This window comes from Tupaia chinensis, unplaced genomic scaffold, assembly GCF_000334495.1.
Source record: "Tupaia chinensis unplaced genomic scaffold, TupChi_1.0 Scaffold000044_1, whole genome shotgun sequence".
Classification (NCBI taxonomy): domain Eukaryota; kingdom Metazoa; phylum Chordata; class Mammalia; order Scandentia; family Tupaiidae; genus Tupaia; species Tupaia belangeri.
Genome location: NW_006159500.1, coordinates 1223021 through 1241248, shown reverse-complemented (window position 1 = coordinate 1241248; position 18228 = coordinate 1223021). Strand labels below are relative to the sequence as shown.

Below are 18228 nucleotides of genomic sequence, written 5' to 3'. Positions count from 1 at the left end.
CCATGTGTAACATTTTGCATTAAGTCAAACATTGCCTAATAATAATTTTAAAAAAGGCCTTATTATTCCCCTTGTTATAGTTTATACATTAAAAAAGCCAAACTAGGACACTGATTTTTTTTATTCATATTTTGTATAAGAAAATATCTTGGGAACCAGCAGTTAGCATAATGGCTATGTCACTGGACTCCCACGTAGTCGACCGCGGTTCGCATCCCGGACCCGGTGGCTTAAAACTCACGCTGGGCGCGTGTGTGTGCATGCCCAAGATCCCGAGAGGAGAATGGAAGAGAAGGGATTACAGCGTGACCATCCCCCCTGGGGGGTGATTTCTCACTTTCTGTCTCTCTGTCTGTCTCTGTCTGGTGAGTGCACACGCCCTATAGCGAAAACCTCTCAAAAAAAGAAAAAAAATATCTTGCTTTTCCTACATTCATTATCTTTGGTATCAGAACATATGTTTTGTTTTAATCTGAAAACATTTTTTACTGAGGACATATTTGTTAAGAGTAACAAATATGGAAACCAGCAGTTAGCATAATGGCTATGTCACTGGACTCCCACGTAGTCGACCGCGGTTCGCATCCCGGACCCGGTGGCTTAAAACTCACGCCGGGCACATGTGCGTGCGTGCCCAAGATCCTGAGAGGAGAATGGAGGAGAAGGGATTGCGGCGTGACCATCCCCCCTGGGGGGTGATTTCTCACTTTTTGTCTCTCTGTCTCTCTCTGTCTGTCTGGCGAGCGTATGCGCCCTATAGCGAAAAACCTCTCAAAAAAAAAAAAAAGAGTAACAAATATGTTTTCACTTTTTCAAAATAATGATTAAAGAGACTCTAGATTTATTCTAGCAAAGTAATTTATTTTAATAATAATTTATTATAAACATATTGTCTAATACAATGGGTTCTCGTTCCTTGTTTTGCTGAATTTTCTGGCTAAAAATTTATTTGTTAATAGCTGTTATAGTATTAAAAATATGCTCAAATGAAAATATGTTACTTTGTGACTTGAGCATGAACACCCTGTGTTGAGGAAATAAAGAAAAGAGAGCTCTCTGATTTTGAGTGAAATGTGTATTACTGGGACCAGCAGTTAGCGTAATGACTATGTCGCTGGACTCCCATGTAGTTGACCGCAGTTCGCGTCCCAGACCCGGTGGCTTAAAACTCATGCCGGGCATGTGTGTGTGTGTGCCCAAGATCCCGAGAGGAGAATGGAGGAGAAGGGATTGCGGCGTGGCCATCCTGTCTCTCTGTCTCTCTCTGTCTGTCTGGCGAGTGCACGCGCCCTATAGCAAAAACCTCTTAAAAGAAAAAAAAGGGGAAAAAAAAAGAAATGTGTATTACTACTTGAACATACATACATTTTCAGTACCGGTAGCTGTAGAACAGCATGGGCCTGGAATGAAATATAGTCCCTTATACTGACTTTAGATTTTTCAAGCATTTACGTGGTAATGTGAGCCTCACATCAAACTGTCATGACTCAACAAATGAGTTTTCAGTCATACAGTTTTCAAACACATTTTCAGGTGAGTATTACCTACTGAAGTTATATGAAGAACATGAAGATAATAAAACCTACACTCTGGAGTCTCTTTCAACTTCAGAATTTCTAAAATCTGGATGTTTCTTACAAATTGATATGTACATAATATCTGTTTCTTAGGGGCACACATTCAACCAATAGTCAATCTCTTGCCTTGTAGGCCATTATTAAATCAGTGGTAGACCTTAAAATTGGCGACTTTTTCAGTTAGAAGAGATAGTATAATTAATTTCTCTTATGTTTCTCAAATTACTTTAAATGGCCTCTATTCTTCTTTTTCTTATTTTATATTCTGTATTTTCGTAAGCTATCTCAAATCCTTTTTTTTTTTTTTTTTTTTTTTTTTTTAGAGAGATTTTCGCTATAGGGCGCATGTGCTCGCCAGACAGACAGAGACATAGAGACAGAAAGCAAGAAATCACCCCCCAGGAGGGACGGTCATGCTGCAGTCCCTTCTCCATTCTCCTCTCTGGGTCTTAGGCACACACGCACCCACGCCCAGCGTGAGTTTTAAGCCACCGGGTCCAGGACGCGAACCACGGTCGACTACGTGGGAGTCCAGCGACATAGCCATTACGGTAACTTTACTGCTGGTTCTCTCGAATCATTTTATGAACAGGAATATTACAGGATGATATTTGACAGATGGCTGTTGGATCACATTTTTTCTTTAGGTTTTTGCCATAGGGTGCTTTCTCTCACTAGAGAGAGACAGAGAGGGAAAGTGAGAAATGACTCCCCTCCAGCCCCCATGGACCAGCAGTTAGCGTAATGGCTATGTCGCTGGACTCCCACGTAGTCGACCATGGTTCAAGTCCCAGACCCAGTGGCTTAAACTCATGCCAGGCGCGTGTGCGTACATGCCCAAGATCCCGAGAGGAGAATGGAGGAGAAGGGATTGCGGCGTGGCCATCCCCCCTGGGGGTTGATTTTCTGCTTTCTGTCTCTCTGTCTCTCTCTGTCTGGTGAGTGCACGTGCCCTATAGCAAAAACCTTCCCCCCAAAAAAAAAAGGCCCCCCCCCCCCCAGGGAAGATTGCCACATCATAATCCTGTCTGCTCTTGGGACTTTGGGTATATGTGCCTGACATGATTTTCAACCCTCAGGTCCAGAACTTGAAGCACTCTGTTGGCTGTGTGGGATCCATCAGCTTAACACCATGCTACCTGCTACCGTTAGAATTACTTTTTAAAGTAAATATATCTTAAAAGTATAATTACTGGAGCTGGCAGGTCACATGGTGTTTAAGGGCACCTCGATACCCACTTGGCTGACTATGATTTGATTCCTGGACCTGGTGGCTTGCTTTCTCACTTTTTCTCTCTTTCACACTCTTTTTTTTGGTAAATTCAAATAAAGTTAAATGAAATAATTTTTTATTTTTTTCTAGAGGATTTTTGCCTTAGGGTACATGTACTTGTTGAGAAAGAGGCAGAGACAGTGAGAGATAAAGTGAGAAATCACCACTACCCACTCCGGGGGCATGGGACGCTGCAATCCCTTCTCCTCCATTCTCCCCTCTGGGATCTTGGGCACACACACACACACGCCACTGGTGTGAGTTTCAAGCCACCAGGTCTGGGATTTGAACCGTGGATGCCCATGTGGGAGTCCAACAACATAATAGCTATACCATCTGCTAACCCCTGAAAGGTATTTTGAAGGGGTGTGTGTACTTGTGTGTGTGTAACTTAATACTGTGCAATTTTAAATCTGAAAGATCAGTTACAACTTACACATATCTTCTTTGTGTGCTCCCAAATTAGGATACCCAAAGAACAGTAGCAAATGTCTCTGATGAAGTCTCCAGTGAGGAAGGTCCTGAAACAGGATACCTATTACGCCGTCATGTGGACAGGACCTCTGAAAGCATTCTTCGGAATAGAAAGTCACACCATTATAAGAAGCATTACCCTAATGAGGTATACCTTTTTTTTTTTTTTAAGGTTTTTGTTTCGTTTTGGTTTTTTGGGGTTTTTTGTTTGTTTTTAAGATTTTTGCCATACAGCATGTGCACAGGCCAGAAGAGAAACAGTGATAGGTAAAGAGAAATCACCCCCTAGGGAGGTTGTCTATGCTGCATTCCCTTCTCTTCCATTCTCCCCTTGGGATTTTGGGCATGCTCACACACTTGCCTGGAATGATTTTCAAACCACCAGGGCCAGAATTTGAACTGCAGTCACCATGTGGAAGTCCAACACCTTAATCACTACACCATCTGCTGGCCACATGAGGTAACAAATATTTCCCAGTGGTGTGTGATCTGGACTTATAGAGTAGCAATTTTGATTTATATAGTACATACACATTGATAAATAGCCACACATTCAGATTCTTTTTGTGTATTGTTTCTGAAAACTCATTTACTTGGTTTATTATATACTTTTTTTTTTTTAAGGGTTTTGCCATAGGGTATGTATGCTCGCCAGAGAGAAAGAGAAAGAGAGAGACGGTAAGAGGGAGTGTGAGAAATTACACCTAGGGGAGATGGCCATGCTGCAATCACTTCTCCTCCACTCTCAGAATTTTGGGCATGCATGCACACATCAGAGACTCAAACTGCTTTCAGCCATATGTAAGTTCAGCACCTTCACCACCACGCCACCTGCTGGTCCCTTATTGTTTACTTTTAAAGAAGATCATCATGGAGAGACAGTCTGCGACTGAGAACTCTTTCATTTTTTCCATAATTTGAAAAGGTTTTGTAGCCTCTGGATTATAGTAGTTACTCTAAATTACTTCCTTCATGTTACTGGTTATTCGTACTATGAAATTCAAATCTTCCCTCTTCAGTCCTCCAGCTTCTTAGCCTCCTGGGCACCCATGGTCACACCTGGCACATTTTTTAGACTGACCCTGGATCTGAATTATGGCTTCCAGCATTACTGGGTGCTAGTATTACTGCTGTGCCACAGGGGTTGGACCCCATTTTTTCTTGTTGATTTTTGTTTTCTATATACCCTTTTTAAACTTTATCACCTGTATGGAACTTAAAACTTTAGTCAAGCATCCCTTAGTGTGATAGAGGTACGTTCTAAGAAATGGTGTTATTAGGCAATTCTCTCATAGTACGGAATGTACTTAGTAAACCTAGATGGTATAGCCTACTATTCACCTAGGCTATGTGGCCTAGCCTTCTTCTAGGCTACAGACCTCTACTGTACTGAATACTGTAGGCAATTATAACACTTTATGATATTTATGTTTCTCAATATATCTAAAGATAGAACAGGGATTTTGAAAATATGGTATAAAAGATCAAAAATAATACACCTGGGATAAGGATAGGGATAGTAACCAAGTATTAGGTACTGTACATTATTGTATATGTTGTATGTTTATATGATTGGCAGCATAGTATGTTTGTTTACACCAGCATTACTACAAATAGGAGTAATGGATTGCATTATAACCGTACGATAGCTATGATGTCACCAGATGATAGAAATTTTTCAACTCCATTATAATCTTTTTTTCGAGAGAGAGGTTTTTGCTATAGGGTATGTGTGCTCGCCAGAAAGACAGAGAGAGACAGAAAGCGAGAAATCACCCCCTGGGCGGATGGCCACGCCACAATTCTCCTCCATTCTCCTCTTGGGGTCTTGGGCATGCACACACACGTACCCATTGTGAGTCTAAGCCACCAGGTCCGGAACTCGAACCACAGTCGATTACATGGGAGTCCAGCAACATAGCCATTATGCCAACTGCTGGTCCTTCCGTTATAATCTTATGGGACCACCATCTTATATACAGTCTTTTGTTGACTGAAATGTCATTGTGTTGCATGACTGTGTATAAATAGAAAAGGCATTTCATTCATTAGTATTTCCATTTTTTAACCTAAGAACAGACATATCATCTGGCTTCAAAGCAAATTAATTACTCTTTATTTCACTTTTTGATAAATATTACCTTCTACCTTTTTTTTTGGTTAGCTATATTAGTATTTATTTTCCTTGACTTCTAGGTTAAACTTGTGAACAATCAAGTGTTATGTTATGCTGGTATATGAATGCCTCCAGAATGTTAAGATTATAAGAGTCACTTTGCAGACTTCTCTGTAGCTGTACCTCTAGTTCATCTTTCTTTTTTTTTTTTTTTTAATTTTTTTTTTTTGCTATAGGGCGCATGTGCTCGCCAGACAGAGAGAGAGAGACATAGAGACAGAACAGAAAGTGAGAAATCACCCCCCAGGGGGGATGGTCACACCGCAATCCCTTCTCCATTCTCCTCTCGGGATCTTGGGGACGCGAACCACGGTCGACTACGTGGGAATCCAGCGACATAGCCATTACACTAACTGCTGGTTCCCCCTCTAGTTCATCTTTCTGGTGACCATTGTGTTTCTTCTCTTATTGACTGCCATTAGACAGACACTGATGCCAGTGTTTCTGCTCATTGCCTGTTCACCCATATTGTTTGATGTACACACACGCGCCCGGCGTGAGTTTTAAGCCACTGGGTCCGGGACGCAAACCGCAGTAGACTGCGTGGGAGTCCAGCGACATAGCCATTACGCTAACTGCTGGTTCCCAGCCTCATTCTTCACATAGTTAAAAGTCAGTTAGTGCCAAAAAGAAAAATAAAGAAGAATAAATCAGTTAGTGCTGAAGGGGAGCTAAAACGAGTTACTGACCCCTCTCTTACAGAATAAGTTGTTTGGCTTTATGGATATTTTTCCCAATGCATGAACTTTGCTCTTCTTGGTTTGCAACTGTATTTTGAACTATTGAGGGTCTTGAAGGGCAGAATATTATTCTACTAATCTTAACTTTTAATAAAATGTTGCTTATAATCTTCTAGATTTTAAGCTAAGTAAGACTGCTAATTAATTGGAATTAGTTGTTTTAAATCTTGTTTTAATAGTTTAAAGATCATATTTAAATTAAATCTGGTTGTTAAATCCATCACTATAAGGTAAAAAACTTAGAATATATTTTAAAACCTACATTCAGTCCCCCAAATTTTTGGCTTTCTTAAATCATACCAACTTTAAAGGACATTTTTTAACAGTAAAACTAAACCTCCTTTGCATAAGTAAAATTGAGACAAATTCGTAATGCTATTGTGCGATTATTTTTATAGTATAAATTGTAGACGACTCCTGACTTATGATGGTTCCAACTTATGATTTTGTTTTACTTTACTGTGATGTGAAAGTGATTGCATTCAGTAGAAACCACATTTCTAAGTTTTTATTTTTATGTCTTCCTGGGCTAGCCTTATGCTATGCAATGAGATAATGTCTTACAGTGCTGGGCAGCAGTAATGAGTCAGCGCTCCTAGTCAGCCAGATGATGACAAGCGTAAACAATCAATAATGTACAATGTTCTCTGTTGCCAGTGTTATTTTGGATATTATGTTTAGTGTTTTCACATCTCATCATGTGTACAAAATACCCATTTTCCACTAATCGGTATTTTAGTTTACAGTGGGTTCGCAGGTATGTAGCCCAGTCGGAAGTTGAGGATCATCTCTACTCTGTCTTCAAATTGTTGATGATGTTTTTTTAAGAGCGAGGGTCAAAAAAATCATTCTGGCCAATCCAAACTGAATGAGCCATTCTGGTACCATATAGATTGTGCCATTTGTCAGTTAAAAACAAAACAAACAAAAAAACCTGCTAAAAATGCAGCAGAACAGCAAAGCTTTTTGAGGAAATGACTGATTCCTAATTTTTTTAAGAATTATTTTATTTAACTTTATTCATCCATTTTAATTTATCTAGAAAGGGACAGAGAAAGTGAGAAAGCAAGTCACCAGGTCTGGGACTCAAACCGCAGTCGGCCATGTAGGAGTCCAGTGCCCTTAACCACCATGCCACCTGCCAGCCTCCTGGTTCTTAATTTCTATCTGTTGGAGAAATACACAAGATGTCATTGGGTTCTCTTGACATGATAAAGAGCGAGTAAGTCACTGAAGTCTTTTCAGAAGAACACATAGCCAAAGATAAAACAGTTTGAACTTTGATGTCTCTTTGTAAAAGTATTTCAAATAATAAGTACAAAGAAATGAAGGAAAAAAATATCCTTTGGAGAGGAGCATTTTTGCATCGTTTGGACTGGAGTGGGGCTTGATTGTAAGAGCCTATACATTTGTTGTAATCCTTTACACTGGTGATAACTATAGATATACTTTTTAGGGGCTCTGGTTTTTCAGAAAGTACTATTCAATCTTCTGGCAGGATGGGGTGATAGATAATACACTAGATATTTGGCACCAAGGGGGTGACGGGAGGGATGACGTTTTGTCATTCAGTATGTAGACTTTCTCTTAATCCCCCTGGTTTTCCTTGCCTTTTTCTGCTATCTACTTTATCAGGTTGGCTTTGTCTAGCTTCCTATTGGGAAGATAGTGATGGAATTACTTGGTTATCTTGAGTGCAGGAGGTATCCTGGGGAACTTACACCTTCTTTTAAGCATGTTTCCAATTCCTATTACTTTATGTATAAATTGGCTGCCATAAAGCATCTATGTTATAAATGCTTATTCCCTTCAAATAAAATATTGTCTCCTCTAAATTTGATTATATGTTCAGTTTTAGCAATCTATCAAGAGATTTTAAATGAGCAGAGCAAACAAAATAAATGTGGTTAGCTTGAACTAGAAAGAAACTTCAAAAAATGTGTGGAAAATAGAATTAAAGAACTAATTTATTAGTGCAAAAGAAATGAAATCCATGTATGCTTCTTTCATTATGTGTATTGTCCTTGAACTTTTTTAATATCCCCCCCTTGTATTTTCTTCACTTCTAAAATTTCCTACGTTTAGACTTTTCAGTTGTGTGTAGTGAAATTCAAAGGGGCTGTTAATCACACAAACTGTGGGTAAAAGTATTTAAATGTAAGTGATTCTTTGCAATAATCTTCAGGTTTTAGATATTTTGTTATCCCTGAAATTACCAGCTAGTTACAGTTAAAAAGTCATTGGTCCTTTAATCCTGTTAGTTATTTTGGGGTAGAATAGTAAATCTGCATCAGAAATTAGTGATAAATAATAGGCTGACTTTATCAAAACTTTTTTGATTCGCAGTTAATAAAAACATAGTACTTTCTGTGCCTTGCTATATAATGAGGATTATAACAAAACTTTGTTTCAAGTATTCTAATTAGTGAGTCTGACATATTTTTGGAATTTTTAAAATAATCCAAAGCAGACTAATTTGTTTTTGGTCAAGTTTTTCTTGCTGTATTTTCTTTTTTTTTATTTCTTTACCATTTTCCTGTTTATCTTTTTTCAAAAAAATTTTACTTCTCCCTAAAGCCTTCCATAAACAGTCCTTCAACATACTATAGATTCATGGTGTCCCATTCTAATACCTAATCTATTAATATAGATTAATTATAAATAATATGCCTCATTAATTCAAGATATTTTGTTGCCTCTAGAAAGAATGGCAAAAATAAAAAGTCTTTTATGGATTTATAGTGTTATTTGAGTTATGGTCTATTTGAAAATATTAAATACATGAACACTCAAGTTAGGCGACAGTAGTGTAGCTTCTAGAAAGCACTGCAAAATGTGTTACATATGAAGAAATAAATATAAATAATAGTAACTGGCTTTAGGGATGAGTAATCACTGTAGGCAGGTAGCTTTAAACTAACATTCTTTGAGCCCCTGATTTATATTAAAAGCTATCATGTCCACTCACTTTTTGGTATCACTAAAGGAGAGCAAGACTAATGGTTAAGAGATAAGAACGTCATCCAGAGTTACAGTGGTAAAGAACAACCTATGTTTAGGGGTAGGGAGTAGCCAAGTATCACGGTGGGGGGGGAGGGGGGGTTGTGGTGTAAATTGGGAAACAAGGTCAAAAGTCGCACATATGAAGACAAGCATGCTAGGAAAAGGAATTTGAACTTTTTCCAGGACAGCAGTGAGAGTTGAAGAAAGATTTTGGCTAGAGGAGTGGAAGATCAGCTGTGCTTTTGGAAGGTCATTCTAGAAAGAGGAGGAAGGCCTTTCAGGTATGATCAATTAGGAGCTGAATGTAGCAATTAAGGTATGAAAAATAAAGAATGAACTCTAGTTACAGCACTGGGGGGAGGGATAAATATAGAACATTTTAAAGATACAATTGACAATTCTTAGTAACAGGACAGCTTAAAGGAAAACTAAACATTTGAACATACTTGGGTACAACATGACTATTACCCTTCTTTATCAGTAAAAGTTTCTTTAATATATATCAAAATTTTACTCATTTGTATATAAAACTAAATTAATTGATTAGAAATTATTCAACCTTATGCCTTTTAATTTTTCACTTTTATAGTATAATCTGAAGAACATGAGTTGGCAGTTATCTTCTTGGTTTGGACTTTTTGTTGACTTATTGGACTTCTGTTTAAGAAACAAAAGCAGTAAATAGATGAGATCTCCTGTTGCTACATAAAGACTAGAGTAAGAAAATAGCTTCATTTAAAATGTTAAAGAACCAGCAGGTGGCGTGGCAGTTAAGGTGCTGGACTCCCAAATAGTTGAGGGTCAGATCCCAGACCTAGCGGCTTGAAAATCACACTGTGTGTGCATGTGTGTCGAAAATCCCCATCGGATAATGGAGGAGAAGGGATTGCAGTTTGGCCATCTCCCCTGCTGGAAGGAGGGAGTGATTTATTTCTTTCTCTCTCTGGCAAGCACATGTGCCCTCAGGCAAAAACCTTAAAAAAAAAAGTTAAAGTAGGTTAATACTTTAGACATCATATGAACTTAGTTAATACTTAGACATCATATGAACTTAGTTACTACTTATATGAATTCTCCACATCATATAAAGTTTAAGAGAAAATAGGCAAAATTTGTGCATGCAAAGTGACAACTGAAATACAAAATCAAATTTTGATGTGAGAGCATTTTATTACTGCTTAAAAGCTAATTTTTAAAATGTTTTGCTATTTCTTTGTTGTCCTTTGACAGTGTATTTGTTGTTTAGCGAAAAGTAGCTGTTTATGGTTCTCATAAAATCCTTTGAATTGGAAAGGGTACATAAATTGTATTAATGTCAAAGAATATCTTGATTTCAGGATGCCCCTAAATCGGGTACTAGTTGCAGCTCTCGCTGTTCAAGTTCCAGACAAGATTCTGAGAGCACAAGGCCAGAATCTGAAACAGAAGATGTGTTATGGGAAGACTTGTTACATTGTGCAGAATGCCATTCATCTTGTACCAGTGAGACAGATATGGAAAATCCTCAGATTAATCCATGTATGAAAAAAGAATATAGAGACGACCCTTTTCATCAGGTTGGTTTTTGCAATGTTGGGTTATGTAGTGCTGTCAGTCAAACTCCTTTACATGTATGTGCAAATTTTAGAGGTGCAAAGAAAGCTTATATTCAAGTAAAATAATATTCCTGTGAATTTTTTTTTTCTATGTGAGCTGTGGTCTGACTTCATTAAGACAGAATTTCAGTATTTAAATTGTGGTTGTTTCTCACTTTGCAAACCTAAGTTCCCGAGAAATGGTTGGTAAACAGAATTTTCCCAAGAAGTGGTTGGTAAACAGTTTTGTAAGTCAAATTGTGTTTCACTTTTTTTTTTTTTTTTTTTTTGTTTTTTTCTTTTTTTTTTTTTTTTTTTTTTTTTTGCCGGAAGGTATATGTGCTTGCCACAAAGAGAGAGATGGAGAGGGAAAATCCATCTCTTACTGGGGTGGAGCCATACCGCAATCCCTTCTCTGTCTCTCCATCCTGTCAGGATTTGGAGTATACACACACAGTGTGTTTTTCAAGCCACCAGGACCTAGACTTGAACTGTGCAGTGAGTCATGTGGGATCTGGTTCTCTTACCACTAGGCAATGGGCCAGCCCAAACCAAATGATATTTTAGATTCATTAGTCTTTTCTCACTCAACACTCTTGAAATCAGACTTAAACACCTTGACCTAAACTCAACCTAAGATTATATTCACAGGTCTAAATCTCATGAGTTTCTGATTTGTATTTCCAAGCAGCTATAGTAATGCTGCTAAATAGAAATATAACGAGAGTCAAATACATCATTTCAAAATTTCTGGTAGCCTCATTAAAAGCTTTTGAAAAGACGAAGTAAATATTACTGTGTTTTATTTAACCCATTGTATTCCAGATACTGTCACTTCAGCATATAATTACTATGAGTAATATGAATATATTTTATTTTTTTATACTAAGTGTTCAAAATCCAGTGTGAAGAATTAACAGAGCATCCTATTTTGAACTGGTCACATTTCTAGCATTAAAGAGCCACATATGAATAGGGTAATATATTAGACCACGTGGTTTATAGGATATCTTTATTTTGAATGTTCCACTGGGACTTTACATTTAACCAAAGTCCCCATCTTCCCTTATAAATCTATTTTTCTTATGGCACTCAAAATCTTGGTGAATTGCATCTCCATCTGTTCTCTCTTCAGTTCAGAAACTTGGTAGTCATTTGAAATCCTTAGTCTTTTTCACCTCCTCTCTCTTACTCACTCATTAATTCATATCCATAAAATCAAAAGTAAACTTTTACAAAAGTTTAAGTTTAAAAAGTTTTTAAACTTTTTAAAAAGTAAACTTTTAGAAAACTGGAGCTATAAGTACTTAATCTGATAAAAGGAAGCTATCAAACAACTTTCTGTTATTATAGAATACTATAGACAGGGTAGCTTAACAAACATTTATTTCTCACATTTTATAACCTAGAAGTCCAAAATCAGAATGCCAGCAGAGTCCGTTCTTGGCTTGAAGGCCCTCTTCTGGTTTACAACAGTTCCTTTACCTTGTATCATCACATGTTGGAAAGGGTAAGCTCTGGACTCTAAATCTCCTAATAAAGGCACTAATCCTCCTCATGAGGGTTTCCCACTTGTAACATAACCTCCCAAAGATTCCCACCTCAAATATCATTACCTTGGGGATTTAGACTTAAACATGAATTTCGGGGTGGGTATGTACAAATACAGCATTTCTCAAAACCCATCATAGGTAACGATGACGTTTTAGGAGCATTTGTATTACTGCCGTTACAAAGATGCCCATTATCACTGCTTTTTGTGTCAAAATCCCAACAGCAAATGTGTTTATATGTGTCTTACTGTTTTGGTTGAACTTAAGCCAAATTAAAGTCTGTATTAAAGAGCAACAGGGGAACTTTCCCAACTGAATATAAAAATGTACTTTAATAGTTTAAGATAGCATGATATAGATACATAAACAAACAGACCAGTGGAACAGAATATAAAACCCAGAACTATTACATTTGTCCGGGTCTCTAATATAAAACACAAGTGGTATTATAAATCAGTGGGGAAAGAATAACAAAATATATGGTTGTAAGTCAAATAATTATTCATTCATGAAAATATATTCTGGATAATGCCTACATAGAAAAAAAAAACTTTAAAAGATTTTTGGAGAAAATAAAGGAGAAAAATCTATTACTTTAGGTTAGAGAAGAATTTTTTTCTTTTTAATCAAGATACCAACAGCACCACCAACAAAAATGATAGGATTGATACGTTTGAATATCCTAATGTTAAAACCTTGATAGCCAGAACTAGCAAGTGATATAGTGGTTAAGGCTCTGGACTCCCACTTGTCCAATTGTGGTTCCAGTCCCAGACATGGTGGCTTGAAAATCATACCAGACACATGTGTATGTGTTCCCAAAATCTTTTTGACAAGGGGTTGTAGTGTAGCCATTACCCCTGGAGGATGATATCTCTCTCTCTCTCTTTCTCTCTCTCCCTCCCTCCCTCCCTCCCTCCCTCTGTCTCTCTTTCTCCCTCCCTCCCTCTCCCTCCCTCCTCTGCATCTCCCTCTCCTTGCCCTTCCCCCTCCCTCCCATCTCTGGCAAACGCACACTCCCTATGGCAAAAACCTAAACTATATATGTGTGTGTGTATGTATATGTGTATATATAGAGAGAGATGTACTTACACATATACATACGTACACAAATACACATATATACATTGGTTTTCTTTTCAGATATAGGAAAAGTATCAGAGGAAAGGAAGTTTTATTGTAGGGAATTAAGGAATTAAGAATGAGGTTTAAGAAGCATGGTAGTGAAAGTTGTGGAGAAAATGAAGGAGTAGTTACATGGAGAAATAGAATCAAAAGAGTGTTTTGCTACCCATTCCCTGATATGTGTGATATTTGAGCATATTTATATCCATAGAAGAAAACCAGTAGGGAAGTTCTGAAAAAAGGTACAGGAAAAGTGTTGATAGGTGGAATAAGGTTTCTTAAGATTCTGGAGGAGATGCATAATTAGAAAGGTTAGACTTCATTACAAAGAGGAATACATTCTATGCTGGTTGGAGGAAGAGGATGAATTCACAAAGCAAGTAAGATGATGAGAGAGTTATTGCCTTTTGGTCTCTATTCTATGACGTGCAAGAATCATACTGACCATAAAAAGGGAAGGGTTGCAGTTACATTTTGGAAAGTAGAAAGGGGAATGAGAATTTGTGTTTACATATGTTCAAGCCAATGAACACATCAAAAGAATCACATTGTGGGACCAGCAGGTGACGTGGTGGTTAAGGCGCTGGACACTCCCACATGGCTGACTATGGTTCGAGTCCTGGACCTGGTGGCTTGCTTTCTCACTTTCCTTCTCTTTCTCTCTGTGTCTCTCTCTGGTCAATTCAAAATAAAATGAATGAATGAATAAAAGTAAATTTAAAAATTTTAAAAAAGAATCACATTGCATATGACTGAGGGTCCAGCAGGATTCTGAAAACATGTATTTATAGCTCATATTCCGCACATTTATGTGATAGACCCTGAAATATAGTTGTGATAATTGTTACAGTCACAAATTTTTAAGAAGCATGTACTATATGCCAGGCACTGCACAAAGTAATCTAGATGCATTATTTCATGCATTCCTTACAATATATGAAAATATAGTTTATCTTCATTTTATAGGTGAGAAAATTGAGGCTGAATTGAGTAATATGTCCATAGACACACAGGGTAGGTAGGTACTTAGTAAGTCCTGTTCAAGGGATGAGAGTGGGTATGATTGAAATGATGGCTCTGGTGGGAGTCTAGACACACTATATTTGTGAAACCAAAAAGGGACTGATAAAGTGAAAGTAGGTGTGTTAGAGGCAGCAAGGGTTTTAGAACTGAAGGTTGGAGAGAACTGGTAAGAAGTTATGGTTGAAGATTGAAGAAGTAAAAATGTAGGTCTAGGGTGTGGGTATGGGATAGTCGAAGATTTCTGGAACTGAAGAACTGAAAAAGCAGTGAATAGTCCATGAGAACATAGAGCGTAAATGAATCATCTGTGTATTCATCTAATCTAAATCACTGAAACTAATAATTGGACTTGAAGTTGATGAAAATGCCTGTGAGCTATTTTTCAAGAGATAGTAGTAGCAGAGACCTTACGGTTTTTGCTCATTGTGAAATACAGCACCTGGCACATAATAGGGATTTCATAAATAGTTGTTGAGTGAATATCTGAAACACAATGAATTTTTTTCAGAGTATGCCAATTAGACCTTTCTTGAATGACTAAAAAATTGTTTCATGATGTCTGTACAGAATATATTGGTCCTAAGTTTATTATAGCATTTGATCCCTTTTTTGGTAAAAGTTTTTTTTTGGTGAGGTTTTCACTATAGGGCGTGTGCGCTCGCCAGACAGACAGAGAGAGACATAGAGACAGAAAGCAAGAAATCACCCCTCAGGGGGGATGGTCACGCCGCAATCCCTTCTCCTCCATTCTCCTCTTGGGATCTTGGGCACGCACGCACATACACCCGGCGTGAGTTTTAAGCCACCGGGTCCGGGACGCCAACTGCAGTCGACTACGTGGTGGGAGTCCAGCGACATAGCCATTACGCTAACTGCTGGTTCCCAAGATTTTTTATATATATGTATTCCACTGTGCATATCTAATTATAGTATTCTAGACTTGTGTTGGTTTTGCCTTTGGCCTAAAGATTTGGTTTACACACAGTACTTATTCTTAGGTTTGTGCAAAAATAAGCTCCCGTTTTTAGTTTTACTAGTAGCTGAGCAATAGAATTAGCTGCCATTAATGAAGAGCTGCTGGTTTTTTTCTTGTCTGACCAAGGTCTATGTTAGGTTGGCAGGACCCTTTTCTGTCAGCCATAAAGACAGAAAAAATTTCTCCTAATGAAAATAATTCAAGCATTTGAATTAACTCAGTGTGTTTTAATGAGGATATTCCCGAATTTATGTCTTGGCTTGGTTTTATTGTTTGTTTTATAGTCTTGGTAAATACTAACTGAGTCTTTTCAACAGGACAAAATTTTTCTCTACTTGTGGCTGTGTTTGCAATAAATTATAAGGCCATAAAATTAATTTTTAGTAGGTAAAGCTTTAAATGGCTGCAGTCCTGCACTTCGATATATCACTAAAGTTGTTTTCAGGTGAATTTATTTGAAATAAAACATGCCACTATTTATGTGTTAAGGTTTTCAGGACATTGTGAAAGAACAAGGAGCAAAACAGTTAAGATTTTGGAGGAAGATAAAGAACAATCATTAAGAGTTCCAGATTTTAGCTTGAAAATGTATGAAGACCCTGTGTGATGAATTTATAAAATGGAATTTTTGCTCGGATGTTTTCCCTCAGCCTTATTAACAAGTTTTTCATGGGATCAGCCGGTGGTGTGACGGTTAAGGCATTGGACACTCCCACATGGCTGATCACAGTTCGAGTCCTGGACCTGGTGTCTTGCTCTCTCTCTCTCTCTCTCTCTCTCTCTGTGTTGTGTGTGTGTGTGTGTGGTCAAATTTAAAAATAAATAAATAAATAAATGAAATGAAATAGCTCTTTAAAAAAAAAAGTTTTTCATGTGATGCTGCTCTCCATACACTATAGACAGTATGCTTCAGTAAGGTTTTTTCAGTATACATTACTTACACACACACACACGCACACACACAGGGTTCTCGTAATTAACTCTTAAAATTACCAGTTTCTAATTGCTTTCTTCTCTCTTACCTTTTGGCTTTACAGAATAAGAGAATGGTATCAAATACTGATTTTGTTTTTTCCCCCTGGAGGGAGCATGCAGTCTGGGGAAAGAGGGAGAGAAGGAGAGAGAGGAACAAAGTGAGAAAGCATGCCCTATAGGGGATGGTCAAATCGCAGTCCCTTCTCCACTTCTTTTGGGATTTGGGGCATCTACATACACATTCCTCATGTTTGTCAAGCTGCCGGGTCTGGGACTTGAACTCTATAGTGGGCTGTATGGGATCTACCATGCCCTGAAATGCTGATTAACTGGGAAAGTAGCTGAGTGCAAATTAGTAGTCTTGGAAGGACAGTTCTTCAGTTTTTGATTTCCTGTTTGTTTCTAGATAGACCTTCTTATTATTGATATATATGCCTTTCTTCGTGTAATTGGGAAGATCTTCATAGTTACAAACTGAAAGTTAAAATATCTCACTTTTTCTTATGTATTATTGAATTATTATTAAATATTAGTTGAATGAGTGCAATTTTACTCCTGTAGGGGAGTTTAAGAAAGTTCGGACCCATTGGCTTCGAACTCACACTGAGTGCATGCATACATGCCCAAGATTCCCAAAGGAGAAGGGATTGCAGCATGGTCATCCCCCCTGAGGATGAGAAAGGGTGATTTCTCACTTTCTTTATCACTGTCTCTGTCTCTCTCTGGTGAGCACACATACCCTATGGCAAAAATCTTAAAAAAAAAAAAAAAAAGGGGACTAGCAGGGGGCATGGGGGTTAAGGGGCTGGACTCCCATATGTTCAGGTCCTAGACCGGATGGCTTGCTTTGTCAGTTTCCCTCCGTCTCTGTTTCCTTCTGATGAGTGCATGTGTCCTATAATAAGTCAAATAATAATAATATAAAATTAAATCTTTAAAGAAAGAAAACATTAAATTTACAGGAATATTTTTTACCATATTTTGATCACAGTTTTGTCTTCCAAACAATAAATATAAACTAGATTAGGGTATTTTGTTCATTATTAGATGTTATTCTGATGAAATATGTTACACATTTTAATTATTAGAATGTCAAATAGCTATTGATTGTTTTTCTGAGGTTGCTAGGAATGCCAAAACTATCCTTTTATAAAACATGAAAAGAATATTAGTCCTTAAAGAATTTTAGGTTAGAGGGGCCAGCAGGTGGCATGGTGGTTAGGGGCACTGGACTCCTACATGGCCAACCATGGTTCAAGTCCTGGACCTGATGGCTTGCTTTCTCACTTTCCCTCCCCCCATTCTGTCCCTCTCTGGTCAGGTTAAAATAAGTAAATAAAGTTCAATAAAATAATTACTGAAAAAAAGAAAGAATTTTGGATTGGAGATACTACAATATAAAAAGATGAGCTGATCCCAATTTGGGTCTAATCTTTTAGTGTTACTTCTCTCAAAGTCTGATATATAAGGACTAGTGTTTTATTAATTTTGTTGCTCTCTTTAACTCAAGTACTCTATTTTGAAGTTTGATTCTTTTTTCTTTTTTTTTTTTTTTGGAGAGGTTTTTGCTATAAGGCACGTTTGCTTGCCAGACAGACAGACAGACAGAGACAGAAAGCGAGAAATCACCCCCCTCAGGGGGGATGGCCACGCCACAATCCCTTCTCCTCCCTTCTCCTCTCAGGATCTTGGGCACACACGCTCCCGGCGTGAGTTTAAGCCACCGGATCCGGGACTCGAACTGCAGTTGACTATATGG

At 37.8% G+C, this 18228-nt stretch overlaps 1 protein-coding gene across 3 annotated transcripts in view; it reads left to right on the top strand.

The window, feature by feature from the left end:
* Positions 1-18228, top strand: part of PHTF2 (putative homeodomain transcription factor 2) — a 145240-nt gene that overhangs the window by 102334 nt on the left and 24678 nt on the right. For 2 of the 3 annotated variants that reach the window (XM_027773313.1, XM_027773315.1), the window contains exons 9-10: positions 3317-3472; positions 10581-10799. In XM_027773313.1, the coding sequence (XP_027629114.1) occupies positions 3317-3472; positions 10581-10799 (375 nt within the window). The remainder of the gene's footprint in view (positions 1-3316; positions 3473-10580; positions 10800-18228) is intronic. The other variant, XM_027773316.1, reaches the window with a different exon arrangement.